Genomic DNA, 14,777 nt, shown 5'->3' with positions numbered 1-14,777 from the left:
AGTCCTATATATTCATGACTTTACAGATCAAAATAATTAATTTATGCAAATAAGTAAGACCAGAGCTTGAAATGGATTAGATATCTTTATGCCTGCCCAAGCCATCTTTTCAAATGTGTGTCCATTAGACTCTTGAAATCAAAACTTCTGTCTGCTGGCTTTTAATGATGAGTGGTATATATGAAGGTGTGAGACAGAGAGAAATGTGTGTGTGTGTCAGTGAATTTGGTCAGTGAATTTCTAGCAGATCTAGTGTTTATCACCATGAGTCTCAGCAGTGCACCTAGTGTACCTTATGTGGTCAAGTGTTCGAAGCCATGAGACAGAGATAGGCAGGTATCCAAAATGAAACTTTCACATTCTTGTCCATGATTTCAAAATTCTGCCTAAAGATGTACTCAAAAGGCCTTTGAACTCTTCACTGTCTTCACATCCCAAACTATTCCATTCTTCCTGATGGTATGTACCCTGTCTTTTACTGCTCTTACCCTCTTCATTCAAACATCTATTACTCAGTCAACATTTTTTATGAAAAGTGTAAAACATGGAAAATAATTGTACAATGACCATCCATATCCTCACCATCTAGTGCTCATAATTATTTGGTCATATTTGCTTAATCCTGCATTTCAAAGTAAGTTACAGATGCTAATACACTCCATACTTGAGCATGCATGCAAATCCTTGATTGTATTATGTTTTTTGTTTATTATTTTGTTTTTTAAGACAGGGTTTCTCTGTGTAACAGTCCTGGATGTCCTGGAACTTGCTTTGTAGACCAGGCTGGTCAAACTCATAAAGATCAGCCTGCCTTAGCCTCCTGAGTGCTGGGATCAAAGGTGTGTGCCACCACCACCTAGCAGTTTATGTGTTTTCTTAAAGAAAAATGTATATATACACAGTGGATTTAGATTAAATATATATTTGAGTGAAGTGCTCAGATTTAAACTTGATCATTTGAAATTTTTTGGTGGTGAGTTTTGTTGTTTTCTTACATTTTTTTATTATGTTTGTGTGTGTATCATACGTGGATGTCAGAGACAAATTGTGGGAGCCAGTTCTCCCCTTTCACCATGTGGGGCCTGGGGAAAGAACTCAGGTTCAGAGTTGGAGGTAAAGGCCTTTACTTTCTGAGCCTTCTTGCTAGCCCCACTTTTGTTTTAAGACAGTGTCTTGCTTTAGGCTGACCTGGAAGCTGCCATGCAGATCAGGTGACCTCGAACTTATGATCATTCTTCTTCAGTTTCCTGCGCACTAGGGTGACAGGTCTGTACCACCACATCTGCCCAACTGATGCGTTTTTGATAGGTACCCCCAAAGCCCTTCAAGGTTTAGATAGATATAGGACAGAAAACCTCAGGAAGTTTCCACAAGCCTTTTCAGATGGATCCCAATCCCACCTCGTTGGTCATCATCATGAGTTTTTATTCCTTTTAGACTAGTCATCCCTTTTCTAAGTTCACGGCATTGAACTTATGTTCATTCAACTACAGTATGTGTAATATTGCTTTCATTCAGTATAATCTTTTTTTTTCTTTTTAAGTTGGGAGTGGGCAGAGAGATGGTTCAGCTATTAAGAGCACATGAGGACCTGGGTTTGGTCCCCAGCATGCACTTGGTGGCTTGCAGCTGTCCACAACTCCAGTTTCAGGGGATCTCATGTTCCCTTGGTCTTTCCAGGTACCAGATATGAACATGGTACATATATATGCATGCAGGCAAAGCCACTCATAAAAGATATAAAATAGCCCCTGCTGGACTTTGGCTACAGTGCTGCGCCATTTTATTCCCTCCCATCATCAGTTAGAAAACTTCCTTATTGGTCTTCTAACAGCGTGGGCTTAGAGGCTAAGAATGGCGTACGTGCCTGTCACCCCAGCACTTGGAGCTGGGGCACACTGAGTGAAGGTTGGCTGAAGCGTGGAGAGAGAAGTATTTCTTCATTTGAGTACAAGTCCTTTGCCAGATATATATATATCTGGCACACACACACACGTGTGTGTGTGTGTGTTGAATATCTTTACTACACTCTGGCTTGCTATGTTTATTTTGGTGATGTAGTTTTTAATTTTGATAAAGTCTAATTTATTAGCTTTTTTCTTTTATGTTTTTGCTTTCTGTGTCCTAAGAAAACTTTGCCTACCCGTCCCCCCAGACAGACATGTGCCATTTTCCCAAATGGTTTATTTAGTTTATTCTATTAGCTTTACATTTTAGATTTTATGTTTGGGTTTATTATATATAAATCTTTCCTATTTGGTGTGAGGTAAGAGTCAGGCAAGGTTCATCTTTTTCATTAAGGATATCCAGGAATTTCTGTACTTTAAAATAAAAAAAAATATTATTATGTCGCCCTCTTAGTGCAGTAGGCAGTGTGTCAGGCTCATGTACTGTTTTGGTGGGTGTGTTCTCACAGTGTGGATATGGCCAGTGCATGCATTACGTGTGGAGGTCAGATCTCTTTCTACTGCAGGGGTTGAGCTCATGTCGTAAGGCTTTTGTGGCAAGTGCTTTTTTTATTTATTTATTTATTTATTTATTTATTATGTATACAATATTCTGTCTATGTGTATGTCTGTGTGTGTAGGCCAGAAGAGGGCACCAGACCCCATTACAGATGGCTGTGAGCCACCATGTGGTTGCTGGGAATTGAACTCAGGACCTTTGGAAGAGCAGGCAATGCTCTTAACCTCTGAGCCATCTCTCCAGCCCCTGGCAAGTGCTTTTTACCCTCAGAACTGTCTCATTGGTTCTGGCACTTGTTTTGCATGTTTTTCACTGGATTGTTCTGACATCACTATAGGCATGTGTAGTGGTTTCAGGATAGACATCTGCTTGACTTCTTGACTAGCAAGGATGGAGATAAGAGTTCCTACTTCTGATCCCAGCATCCCTTAACCTATGTTTGGTTCTGTTCTGAATGTTCCCAAGTCCTGACTGAGTCATAGACTCTTCTCTTATTGGCAGTGAGTTGTGGTGACTGGGTTTGTTCTGTTTGGACCTAGGATGGCCAGCATTCCAGTAAAGGACCGAGTGAAGGTGTCTCAGAACTGGAGACTGGGCCGCTGCCGAGAGGGGATTCTGCTGAAGTGGAGATGTAGGCAAGTAGCTTCTGGATTTTTTTTAAAAAAATTATTTGTTTTTATTTTATTGTATAAATTTTTGTTTGTTTTTGTTTTTGAGATTGGGTGTCTCTGTGTAGCCCTTGCTTAATCTGTAGACTAAGCTGGCCTTGAACTCAGATTCACCTTCTTCTGCCTCTTAAAGTACTGACATTAAAGGCTGTGCCACCCCCCCCACCCCCACCCCCGCACGCTTTTTTGTTTTTTGTCTTCATTTTTGTTTTGTTTTGAGATGGGTCTCACTGTGTAGCTCTGGCTGTCTTGAATTTACTATGTAGGCTGGGCTATCTTAAACTCACAGAGATCTGCCTGCTTATACCTTCCAAATTCTGGGATTAAAAGCATCCCCACTGTGCCTGCCTTGTATATAATTATAATATCTGCTTGTATGTCGGTACACCAATATATATGCCTGGTGCTTGAGGAAGTTCCAAAAGGGCTTCAGATCCCCTGGAACTGGAATTACTGACGATTGTGGCTACCATATGGGTGCTGGGAATCGAACCTGGATCCTTTGAAGGCGCAGTAAATACTATTAACCTCTAAGCCATTTTTAGCCTTCTTGATTCTTTGAAGGCTTCTCCAGACAGAAGAACATAATAGAAACTATAAGACCAGATTGTAGGAGCTATCTCTACTAGGGTGACTACTAGTGATTCTTCAGACAGCATAAAGAGCCCAGCAGAAGGACGACTTGCTAACAGTTCAAAGAAAGATTCTAAGAATGAGGGGCTGGAGAGATGGCTCAGAGGTTAAGAGCACTGACTGCTCTTCCAGAGGTCCTGAGTTCAATTTCCAGCAACTACATGGTAGCTCACAGCCATCTATAATGAGATCTGGTGCCCTCTTCTGAAGGAATGTTGTATATAAAATAAATAAGTCTTTTTTTTTAAAGATTCTAAGAATGTGGGGGCTGGAGAGATGGCTCAGAGGTTAAGAGCATTGGCTATTTTTCCAAAGGTCCTGAGTTCAATTCCCAGCAACCACATGGTGGCTCACAACCATCTGTAATGGGGTCTGGTGCCCTCTTCTGGCCTGTAGGCAGACATACAGATAGAATATTGTATACATAATAAATAAATAAATATTTTAAAAAAGATTCTAAGAGTGTACTCTGGGGGTTGGAGGGTGCAAGGTAGGAGGATCTTGATTTCAAAGCTTGTCTGGGCCAAAGAGCCAGCCTGAGTAACTTAGGAGATCCTATCTCAATTTTTCTCCTTCTCTCTCTCTCTCTCTCTCTCTCTCTCTCTCTCTCTCTCTCTCTCTCTCTCCCTCTCTCCCTCTCTCCCTCCTTCTTTCCCTCCCTTCTTCCCTCCCTCCTTTCCCTCCCTCCCTTTCTTCCTTCCTTTATTCTCTTGCTTCCCCTCCCGCCCCCACAGAGTTTCTCTATGTAGCCCCAGCTTTTCTGGAATTTGCTCTGAAAACTAGGCTGGCCTTTAACTCAGAGATCTGCCTATAAATGCTGGAATTACAAACTATGCTTGCCCAGTTACAGTTTTTGTTTGTTTTAGTTTTTGTTTTTTGAGGCTGGGTTTCTCTGTGTAACATTCCTGGCTGTCCTGGAACTTACTTTATGGACCAGGCTGGCCTTGAACTCACAGAGATCTGCTTGCCTCTGCCTCCTGAGTACTAGGATTAAAGGTGCACGCCACTACTGCCTGGCACAGTTGTGATTTTTAAATGTTATCTCTAGGGAGTTAACTCCCCTCTTGGATTCTGTTAAACTCTTCTTCATCTTTTTTTGGGGGTGGGGGGCTTGTGGTCATGATGCTGGGTTCAAAACTAGGGCCTAGTCCATGTTTGCAGGTCTTCACAACTGAGCTACACCTCTAGTTCTATTTATGGAAGTTGCTCAGGAGGAAAGCCTGGCAACCTGAGATCTATACAGAGAGAATCGAAATTTAGCTTCTGAGCTCCACATACATGCTGTGCATACATGTGTATGCTGTTGTACACATACAAAGTAAGGAAAATAATGTAATTTTTTAAAAAGGCAAAATGGGAAATTAAAGATATGTGAAGTAGGACTAAGGAAAAGTGCCAGTGTGTATGCATGGTATCTGGTCACGTCTGTGGGTATGCAGAACAGTGCTTGGAGGCCAAGAGAGGGCTTTGGGTGACCTGCTCTGTCACTCCCCATCATACTTCCTTGCCGCAGGGCTCTGAATCTGGAGCAAGGCTGGTAGCCGTCAGGTCTCAGTGGTCCTCCTACAGTGAACGCTTTCCTCCCTGAGCTAGCCTTAGCCCATGCCATCCTCCTGAGCTAGCCTCAGCCCATGCCACCAGTCCTCGTGCTTGTACAGTGAGCACTTCCCTCCCTGGGCTAGCCTTAGCTTATGTCATACAATTTTGATGATTATTATAGCACACATATGCCTCATCAATATCAAAACCCTACATAATTATTATTTGGCACCTTGTCCAAAAAGTGCTTCTTGCTGGTTGATCTCAGTGGATTTGGAGCTTTGTGTCTTCATTCTGACTGATTCGTTCCTGTGCTGAACACTGATAGATGCACTTCTGCCTTTCGTGACTGCCTTAGTGGCTCTTCTGTTGCTGTGAAGAGACACCATGACTAAGGCAATTCTTATAAAAGGGAGCATTTAATTGGGGGCTTGCTTACAGTTTTTAGAGGGTTAGTACATGATCATCATGGCAGGAAGCAGATAGGCATGGCACTGGATCAATAGCTGAGAGCTTTACATGCTGATCCATAGGCAGCAATAGAGAGAGAGAGAGGGAGAGAGAGAGATGGAGACAGAGAGAGAATGAGAGGGACAGAGCTGGACTTTTGAAACCTCAAAGCCCATTCTCAGTGACACACTTCTTCCAGCGAGGTCACACCTACTACAACAAGGCCACACCTCCTAGTCTTCCTAATCCTTCTCAAACAGTTCCACTCCCTGGTGACTAAACATTCTAATGTATGAGCCTATGGGGGACCATTCTTGTTCAAACCACTACAATGACCATTGGTTTATTTGTGCTGTTTCTACTTGTTTGGCTGATGACTGTTTATGTGAATTATGTGGTGGTTTTATGATAAAGAAGGTATGAAAGAGAAAGATGAATTTTTATGATGAAAAGCTTTACTTTCTGATTTCCATTTTTACCTGGTTGGGTTTTCTTAAAAAGTAGAATCTCCTTTGTAGCCCAGGTTGACCTCAAACTTGCCCTCTTTGTGCTCAGTCTTCTTGGAGCTAGGATTACAGTGCCATCATACCCTGTCATTTGTGCCTTTTAACATCAAAGTATAATTTCTCTATCAAGTTTTTGCTCCTGGTGTTGTCGTTTAGGGCATTAATTTAAGGCAGTCTGGCAAATAAACACAGAACAGTTACCAAGTTGCCCAGGATTCTTCACTGCTCACCTGGCATGAACCTGGTTTCTTGTCCTAGGTAAATGTCTGTTTACCACATGGTTGTAAGTACATGAATTCCAGCCCCTCTGCTGCCCATGTGGATGTGCTACCTAGTAGTGGAAAAGATGTTGAGGAGGAATGTGAATAGTGAATAAGAGCGCAGACATGCATGCGCCTTACACATGTTCTATGTAGTATATGTACACACTTGTAAAAACCGCATGAGCAGAAACTCAGTTACTACAAAGTCCAAGCTGCTTTTAATGGCCCGGCAAGTCAATTTGCAGAACTTTTCCAGATTCCCATGATGCTTGTTTTAAGGAGCCGAAACACAGCCCAGTTTGCTCAGACAGGCTTGGCAGTGGGAGATGGTGTCTGTCCATGGGAATGAGTCAGCTTTCCCTTTGATTTCTTGAGACCTGGTAGCTCCAGGGCTGTAGGATAGGCACAGGTGGGATGTCTATCTCGGGGAAGGGGCTTAGTCCCCACCAGAGAACCCAGTTGTCTGGTAGGGTGCCCTTTCCTTTCTCTTCTTCTCTTCCCTCTCCCCTGTTGTCTTCTCTCTTTTTTCACATACCCCTTGTTTTTTGAGATAGCCATAATATAACCTATACTGGCCTTGACCTACATACATATGCCTTGAACTCCTGTTCCTTCTTCTTCAGCATTCAGGAGAGTGCAGGAGTTACAGGTGTATACCACTATTTGCAGCAAAGTTTTTTTTCTTTTTTTAAATATTTATTTATTTATTATGTATACAATATTCTGTCTGTGTGTATGTCTGCAGGCCAGAAGAGGACACCAGACCTCATTACAGATGGTTGTGAGCCACCATGTGGTTGCTGGGAATTGAACTCAGGACCTTCGGAAGAGCAGGCAATGCTCTTAACCTCTGAGCCATCTCTCAAGCCCCAAAGTCTTTTTTCTTAAGGCTTTAGTTCCACATCATGGGATTGGCTGGTATCTTTTAAGCTTTCTTTGTTCTGGAGATTGTTCTCGAGACCGAGAACCTGCTCCAGATATCTCTTATGAGTTCTTTGTTCTGGAGATTGTTCTCAAGATCTAGAACCTTCTCCGGCTCTCAGGAGTTCTATGAGAGCTGAGTTCTTTGTAGCCCTGAACTGCAGCACTGTTTTAGAGCTGTTCTATCAACATACGTGCCCTCCACTACAGAAATGGCGATACCCCTGGGAGGATTACGGCTTCTCTTGAGCAAGTTTGCCTACTCTCCTAAATGGCTGATTCTTTTCACTTATAAATGTTCCTTTGCTCCAGTAACAAGGGAATGGGATTTCCTAAAACTTACTTTTCTCTATCACACCTTAACTGATCTATTGAGCAAGGAGTATATGTCAGAGTCGTGGAACCTTGAAACTTACCAATTGGACTTAGAGTTGCAGAGGTCACCTTACCTGACTGGACTCTCCTTTTCATTTGTCTATATCCTTCATCTGAATTTTTTAGGTCCTGCTTATTTATGAGAAGTGCTGGCAGCAGTTTTACTTTTTTTTTTTTTTTTTGGTCCCTTTCTGTAGTCAGATGCCCTGGATGCAGCTTGAGGATGCTTCTCTATACATATCTCAGGCTAATTTCATCTTGGCCTACCAGTTCCGCCCAGACGGTGCCAGCTTGAACCGTCGGCCCTTCAGAGTCTTCGCTGGGCACGATGAGGATGTTTGTCACTTTGTGCTGGCAAACTCGCATATCATCAGTGCAGGAGGGTAAGTGCTGGGTCTTCCCCAGTGTCCTATAGGGACTGGGTCTGCCTCTGACTTTTCTGGCTCAACAACAAAGTGACAGGGAGGTAAACTTTTGAAAAGGTAGGCTTAAAAAAACAAAAACCAAAAAAACAAAAAAAAAAACCACTTAAAGCAGAGATTTACCAAAGCTGTTAATAGGGTTAGCCAGAGAAGAAAACAGGAGCAAGAGCTTTTAATACAAAGTAGAGCAGGTTTGCTACTCTCCAAGGGGAGGTTTATTTTCTCTCTCAGCTCTCTTTAGCCCCAAGTGTGCTGAAGAGATGAAGCTACCTAACACTCAGCACCTTGTGGGCCAGCCTGCTTTGTGCTTGGCTCTTCTGGATGTCACTGGACACTGGGCTCCTTCAGTGGCCTGGTCCTCCTGCTGCAGAGGGAGTAATTAACCCCTGGGCTGGGCTCCTTGTTCTCTCGTAGAGATGGAAAGATTGGTGTTCATAAGCTCCACAGCACCTTCACTGTCAAGTACTCGGCTCATGAGCAGGAGGTGAACTGTGTGGACTGCAAAGGGGGCATCATTGTGAGCGGCTCCAGGGACAGAACGGCAAAGGTGAGGTGTTGTCCCCTTTATGTACTGTTATCTCCTCCTGTCTATAGGGACTGGGGTGGGAGAGGGTGGATAGAGCCCCGAGTCCCAGGATTGGCTGAGAGTGAAGAGGGTGGAGGCAGGGGAGAAGGGACATAATAAAGAACTTACTTATGTTCCTTTGGCATGCAGCTTGCAATGCCAGGCTGTGTTCCTGCCAGCTGGACTGGGAGAGGAGTGGGCAGTGGCTGGGATGCTTGCTACTCACTTGAAATGTGGTGTGAATGCAAAAACAGGGCTTGGTCAGCTTTTCCTCACTGAGCTGAGTCTCCTCAGGTTTGTGGGTTGGGTTCTGCCCCAGGATTTTATTTTAAAATCTCCCTCCTTTTCTTGCTCTTTGTTTAGAGAAGTTAATTTTTCACCGCCTTGTTTATAAGCAATCAGGCTGATAATTAAAACGTGTTTTTACTGATTCTCTGGAGAGTGATGTGGTCAGTAGGCAGTGGAGACCACAGGAAGGCTGTTGTTGGTTGCATCATTGCCAGGTTGCCTGGTCCACAGACATCCATGAATACATAAAATATGGGGCTGGAGAGATGGCTCAGCAGTTAAAAGCACTGCCTGCTCTTCTAAAGGTCCTGAGTTCAATTCCCAGCAATCACATTGTGGCTCACAACCATCTGTAATGAGGTCTGGTGCCCTCTTCTGGCCTGCAGGCATACACACAGACAGAATATTTTATACATAATCAACCAATCAATCAATCAATCAATCAATATTTTAAAAAAGACATAAAATATGAAACTGATAAACAGTTGTCATCCTTGCTTTGTGAGTCCAGTTCATCCAATCTGTGATGGCACTGCTGCTTATGAGACACAGAAAAGATTCTCCAGTCTTGGGTGCAACAGCCCTTGCCAGCCCTTTGCGGCTGCAGTGGAAACTATGCTGACCATTCAGTTGATGATGCAGAAGACCCCAGAGGTCTTGATCTGTTTTCCAGAATCTAGAGACTCCATTGTAGAAATTGCTTATTGGTAACAGCAAATGGGCCTCTAAGCCACATGTAGAGAGATCTCAGGAGAGGGAAGTTGCAGCTTTTATCTATAACTCTTCTGACTCTGTGTACTCTCTAGTGATTGCTTTTTCATGTTGCTGGTTTATATAAAGACAAGGGCTAAATAGGTTCTCTCCTATTTATAAACATATCTTTTTGAAATTTTCTGCCTTATATTTTTATTTAAAAAGAATGGATGCCAGCATAGGAAGCCCAAGAAAGATCAGAGTTTGTCTAGGCTTTTGTTTTTGAGACAGGGTGTCATATAGCCAAAGATGATCTTTGTGTCTTCATTTTCAAGTGCTAAGCTTATAGGTGTATGCTATCATACCTAGCTTTAGTGTGCTTTTGTTATTGTTGTTTGTTTTGGAGACAGGCTTTCTCTGTGTAGCCCTGGCTGCTCTGGAACTCACTTTGTAGACCAAGTTGGCACAGAGATCCACCTGCCTCTGCCTCACAAGTGCTTGGATTAAAGGCATGTGCCACCACCGCCTGGCTTTATCGAACATTTTGAATCTTCATGGAAACCACCTTTACTGTCACCTGTTTCTTCCTCTTCTCCATCCCATATTGACTTCATATTTTTGCTTAGTCAGTGATTCTATAGAATTCCTTGCAAAGATTCTGACTTTAACTTGCCAAGTGAATCTGGGGCTAGAGCGATGGCTCAGTCGAGTGCTTACTAGTATTGCATGAAGATCTGGGTCTATGTTGTCAGTGAATTTGGGGACAGTGGCATTTGTCTGTAATCCCAGTGCTGGGGAGGCATAGAAAGCTGACTCCCTAGAGCTAGAGCTTTCTTAAAAAATAACATTTGTTCTTTGTTAATTTCATACATGTTTTGTAATGCATTCTGGTTACCTTTACTCCCCTATTATTTCCCTTTTACCCTCTCAGCCCTTCATTTTTTTTTCAGCCCTTCATTTTTCTTACAAATATTTTTCTTTTTTTTTCTTTTTCTTTTTTTTTTTTTTTTTTTTTTTTTTTTGGTTTTTCGAGACAGGGTTTCTCTGCAGCTTTTTTAGAGCCTGTCCTGGAACTAGCTCTTGTAGACCAGGCTGGCCTCGAACTCACAGAGATCCGCCTGCCTCTGCCTCCCGAGTGCTGGGATTAAAGGCGTGCGCCACCACCGCCCGGCTTATATTTTTCTTTTTTTAAGATTTATTTATATATGTATATGAGTGCTCTGTTTTTCTGCACATCTGCATGATGGAGGAGAGCCCAGATCCCATTACAGATGTCTGTGAGCCGCCTTGTGAGTGCTGGGGATTGAACTCAGGACTCTGGAAGAACAGCCAGTGCTCTTAACCACTGAGCCATCTCTCCAGCCCCCTTACAAATATCTTAACTATATTTGCTAGCTTTTGTTTTTATTAGTGTTGTACAGAGTTTAACTAGAGCTATCTTTATGAGGAGGTGTATAACAGGATACTATGCCTATCCCTCTCCCAGAATCTGTTAGTTGCCAATAGATGAAGCACTTTATTCATAGCTGATTGTTAGGGAAGCTTAGTGTCAGTAGCCACAGTTACTGTGAGCTCATGACTGCCATGATCATGTTGTTCTTAGAAGATAGCATTTTGAAGCCCCTTCCTCTATCTTCTGGCTCTTAACATTCTTTCCTCCCCTTCTTCTGCAGTGCTCCCCAAGTCTGAGGAGGGTGGTATAACTGTTAGGATTGAGCTCCCAACAGTCCTAAAATCAGCATCTTGTGCAGCCATGAGGAGAGGCTTCTGTGTTTACAGCTGAGAGTAGCCTTTGTCTGTGGGTATAAGAGGTGTTCTGAAGCTGGTTTGGTGCTATATTGAATTAGTTAAGCAGTAGCCTTATGTTCTTCTCTAAAACCTCAGGCCCATCTTTCTTTCTCTTTCGAGACAGTGTCTGGCTATGTGGCACAGACTAACCTTGAACTTGCAATTTTTCTACCTCTTGAAATTACAGGTATGTGCCACCACATGCCTATTAGAATTATTTTCTAACAATGTAGACTGTAACCAGGCTTTGTGCTAAGCACTTTATCCATTTTATCTTTCTAGGTAAATATCTTCCCTGCATAATTGTGATGTGTTTTAGACATACAGTATACCTGTGATATCTACTCTGTAAGGTTTTTTGTTATACTTATACAAGTTAATATATATATATACTTTATGTTTAAATATATAAACTATGTATGTGCATAAATATATATGTATATACTTTATATGTGTTTATATATAAACTATATGTATATAAATATATGTATGTATATATATTCATTATTTGAGATAGCTGTCCTTGAAGTTTCTTTGTAGCCAAGTATGACTTTAAACTTCTAATCTTTTTTTATTTACTTATTTATTTATTTTTAATTAAAAATTTCCACCTCCTCCCATTTCCCTCCTCCTCCCCCATCTTCCTCCCCCTCCCTCTCCAGACCAAAGAACAGTCAGGGTTCCCTGCCCTGTGGGAAGTCCAAGGTCCTCCCCCCTCCATCAAGGTCTAGGAAGGTGAGCATCCAAACAGACTAGGTTCCCACAAAGCCAGTACATGCAGTAGGATCAAAACCCAGTGCCATTGTCCTTGGCTTCTCAGTCAGCCCTCCTTGTCCGCCACGTTCAGAGAGACCGGTTTGATCATATGCTCCATCAGTCCCAGTCCAGCTGGCTTTGGTGAGCTCCCATTAGATCAGCCCCACCGTCTCAGTGGGTGGGCGCACCCCTCGCGGTCCTGACTTCTTTGCTCATGTTCTCCCTCCTTCTGCCCCTCATTTGGACCTTGGGAGCTCAGTCCAGTGCTCTAATGTGGGTCTCTGTCTCTAGCTTCATCCATTGTCAGATGAAGGTTACATCCAGATGGAACTCCTCAGCACTGAACTAAACTTCTAATCTTGCCTCCACCTGTTGAATGCTGGGATTACATGTATGCTACCACACCCAGTCATGTAGTGCTAGAGATCAAACCTAGGACATTCTGTCAGTTGAGCTGTGTCTCCAGCCCTCATGGTAACTGCAGTGACTTCTAGATGAACTTTCTCTAGTAGATAGATGATTCTATCTAGTTTCTTCTTAGATACAAGAACCTGGAAATCAGAATCCTTTCTTAAGGGCCTGATTCCTGCTGAATCAGTACGTCATGCTGGTCTAGTACTCTATTTATCTTCCCTTTTCTAAGCATGGTCCTGAGACAGGCATTTTCCTCCATTTGATGAGACGAAACTGAGACCAAAAAGTTAGGAAACATCTCTAAGAGCAAAGATAATAAGTCACAGGTAGGGTTCAAACATGGTCAGACTCCAAAGACTATCTGCTTGTTCTGTAATAACAGGCTACAGGAAATATTTTGTTTACCATTTTTGTTTGTCTTTGTTTTAGGATTTTTTTAAAGAATGAATTCTCAGCCTTAGAGTTTCTGAGTCAAACAAAGATCATTTTAGGGGCTTTCCATCTGCAGTCTGCCTCCAAAAGGACTGTATGAGTGTATACTGGGTGTTTACCGGGGGGGAGGGGGGGTCTGTTTTGCATTGATAGCAAAGATCTGACCAGATCTTTATTGTGCTAGCTCCTGTCCCTCAGGTGCCAGGATACTCTTGTTGCCAGAGGATGCTGTGCTGTGGGACAGTCTGGCCACTTTCCTCAGAGATGCTTGGAACTGGCAGAACATTTCCCGAGTCACTACCACAGATCTGTAGCCTTGTTCCGTGGTTTGTGGGCTCTCAGATTCTACCAGCTGTCTCTGTGGAAGCTACTAATAAACTCAGGTTTAGGCTGTTGCCAGAGATTTTGTAAATCAGAATTACCCCCTTCACCCTGCAAGAAAACCTGCCTCTGAGGGAGTTCAGACAAGGAAAAGGCAAAGGTCTCTTCCAAGCTGGGCAGTCTGAAGGAAGAAACCAGAAGGGCATCTACCTATTACCAAAGGATTTGACTGTCAAGTACAAAGAAGATGCCAGAATACCAGCCTTACAGGGAATATTGAGGGTTTGTTTTGTTTTGTTTTTTGTTCTCCTCATCCAGAGTATTCTTGTTAAATTTATTTTCTTAGTTTTAGGAAAAATTACTCCCACTATCATCTCATTCCCCACTCCATCATACTCAGAAATCCTAAGAAACACTTTATCCTTTATAGGGAAGAGATACCATGTGACCCTAAGAAGGCAAGACCACCCCCATTCCATCACCTGCCCCTTACACTGAAGGAATGTTTTCTTAAGTTCTTCCATCTAAGGTCCTGCCTGAGTTTGGTGTGTTCCCCTTATAGCTCTGCAGGGACCTTGAGAGGTCATTGATCCATCTAGCTGCCATGGGATCCCTCTGTGGCTGCCCTGGGGAGAGCCCTGTACATTTGAGGTTTCCTTTCTGTTTGGCTAGAGGCTTATGTCCCTGTGTGTGTCATCTGGGGTAGGGCGAGGTGAGGGGGAGCCGGTTGCTTAATGGGACATTTCTAAATGCTCCGGCTGCTGAGAGGCTCTGGGAGTGTTGATTAGAGTTAAGCCCAGAGTGGCTGCTAATGTACATTCCTGACTGATAGGGACCAGATAGTGTGCTCCAAGCAATATTTTTAACCTGTGGAGATATGGAAGCTTAAAAGAGTTAAGCTTTTCTGCTACTTTTGGTGACACTAGGTGCTAAATTCCCTGCTGACATGAAGAGCTTGGGTCCGGGCATTATGAACAAACAACAACAGCACACCACCTTCCACTTTGAAGTCTCCTTCCATTCTTCCCTTGTGTTGTAGCTTTCTTTTGACCCCTCTCACAGTATACTGTCTCCCCAGATTGGACCTTGATCTTCCTGTCTCTCCCTGTGTGCCTAGAGCAAAGTTTTGGTGAAAGATAGGAGAAAGGAAGATCCACAAACATAAGGAAGTTTCTGAGAGAGAGGCTACCTCTATCTCCCCTTTCTTATTTAGAGCCCACACAGGGGCTGTGTATCTTCTCATTGTCAGCTAGGAATTAAGGGCTCTCAGGTGGAAG

The 14,777-nt window shown here is 43.0% G+C and overlaps 1 protein-coding gene across 2 annotated transcripts in view; it reads left to right on the top strand.

The window, feature by feature from the left end:
- The window catches only part of Fbxw4 (F-box and WD repeat domain containing 4), a 94,187-nt gene that overhangs the window by 16,593 nt on the left and 62,817 nt on the right, over nucleotides 1–14,777 (top strand). For both annotated transcript variants that reach the window (XM_038317175.1, XM_038317166.1), the window contains exons 2-4: nucleotides 3,006–3,101; nucleotides 8,019–8,204; nucleotides 8,658–8,790. In XM_038317175.1, the coding sequence (XP_038173103.1) occupies nucleotides 3,006–3,101; nucleotides 8,019–8,204; nucleotides 8,658–8,790 (415 nt within the window). The remainder of the gene's footprint in view (nucleotides 1–3,005; nucleotides 3,102–8,018; nucleotides 8,205–8,657; nucleotides 8,791–14,777) is intronic.

This window comes from Arvicola amphibius, chromosome 1 (assembly GCF_903992535.2).
Source record: "Arvicola amphibius chromosome 1, mArvAmp1.2, whole genome shotgun sequence".
In the NCBI taxonomy this organism is placed as follows: Eukaryota; Metazoa; Chordata; class Mammalia; order Rodentia; family Cricetidae; genus Arvicola; species Arvicola amphibius.
The sequence above is the reverse complement of the archived record's forward strand: the minus strand, read 5'-3'. Positions and strand labels throughout refer to the sequence as shown.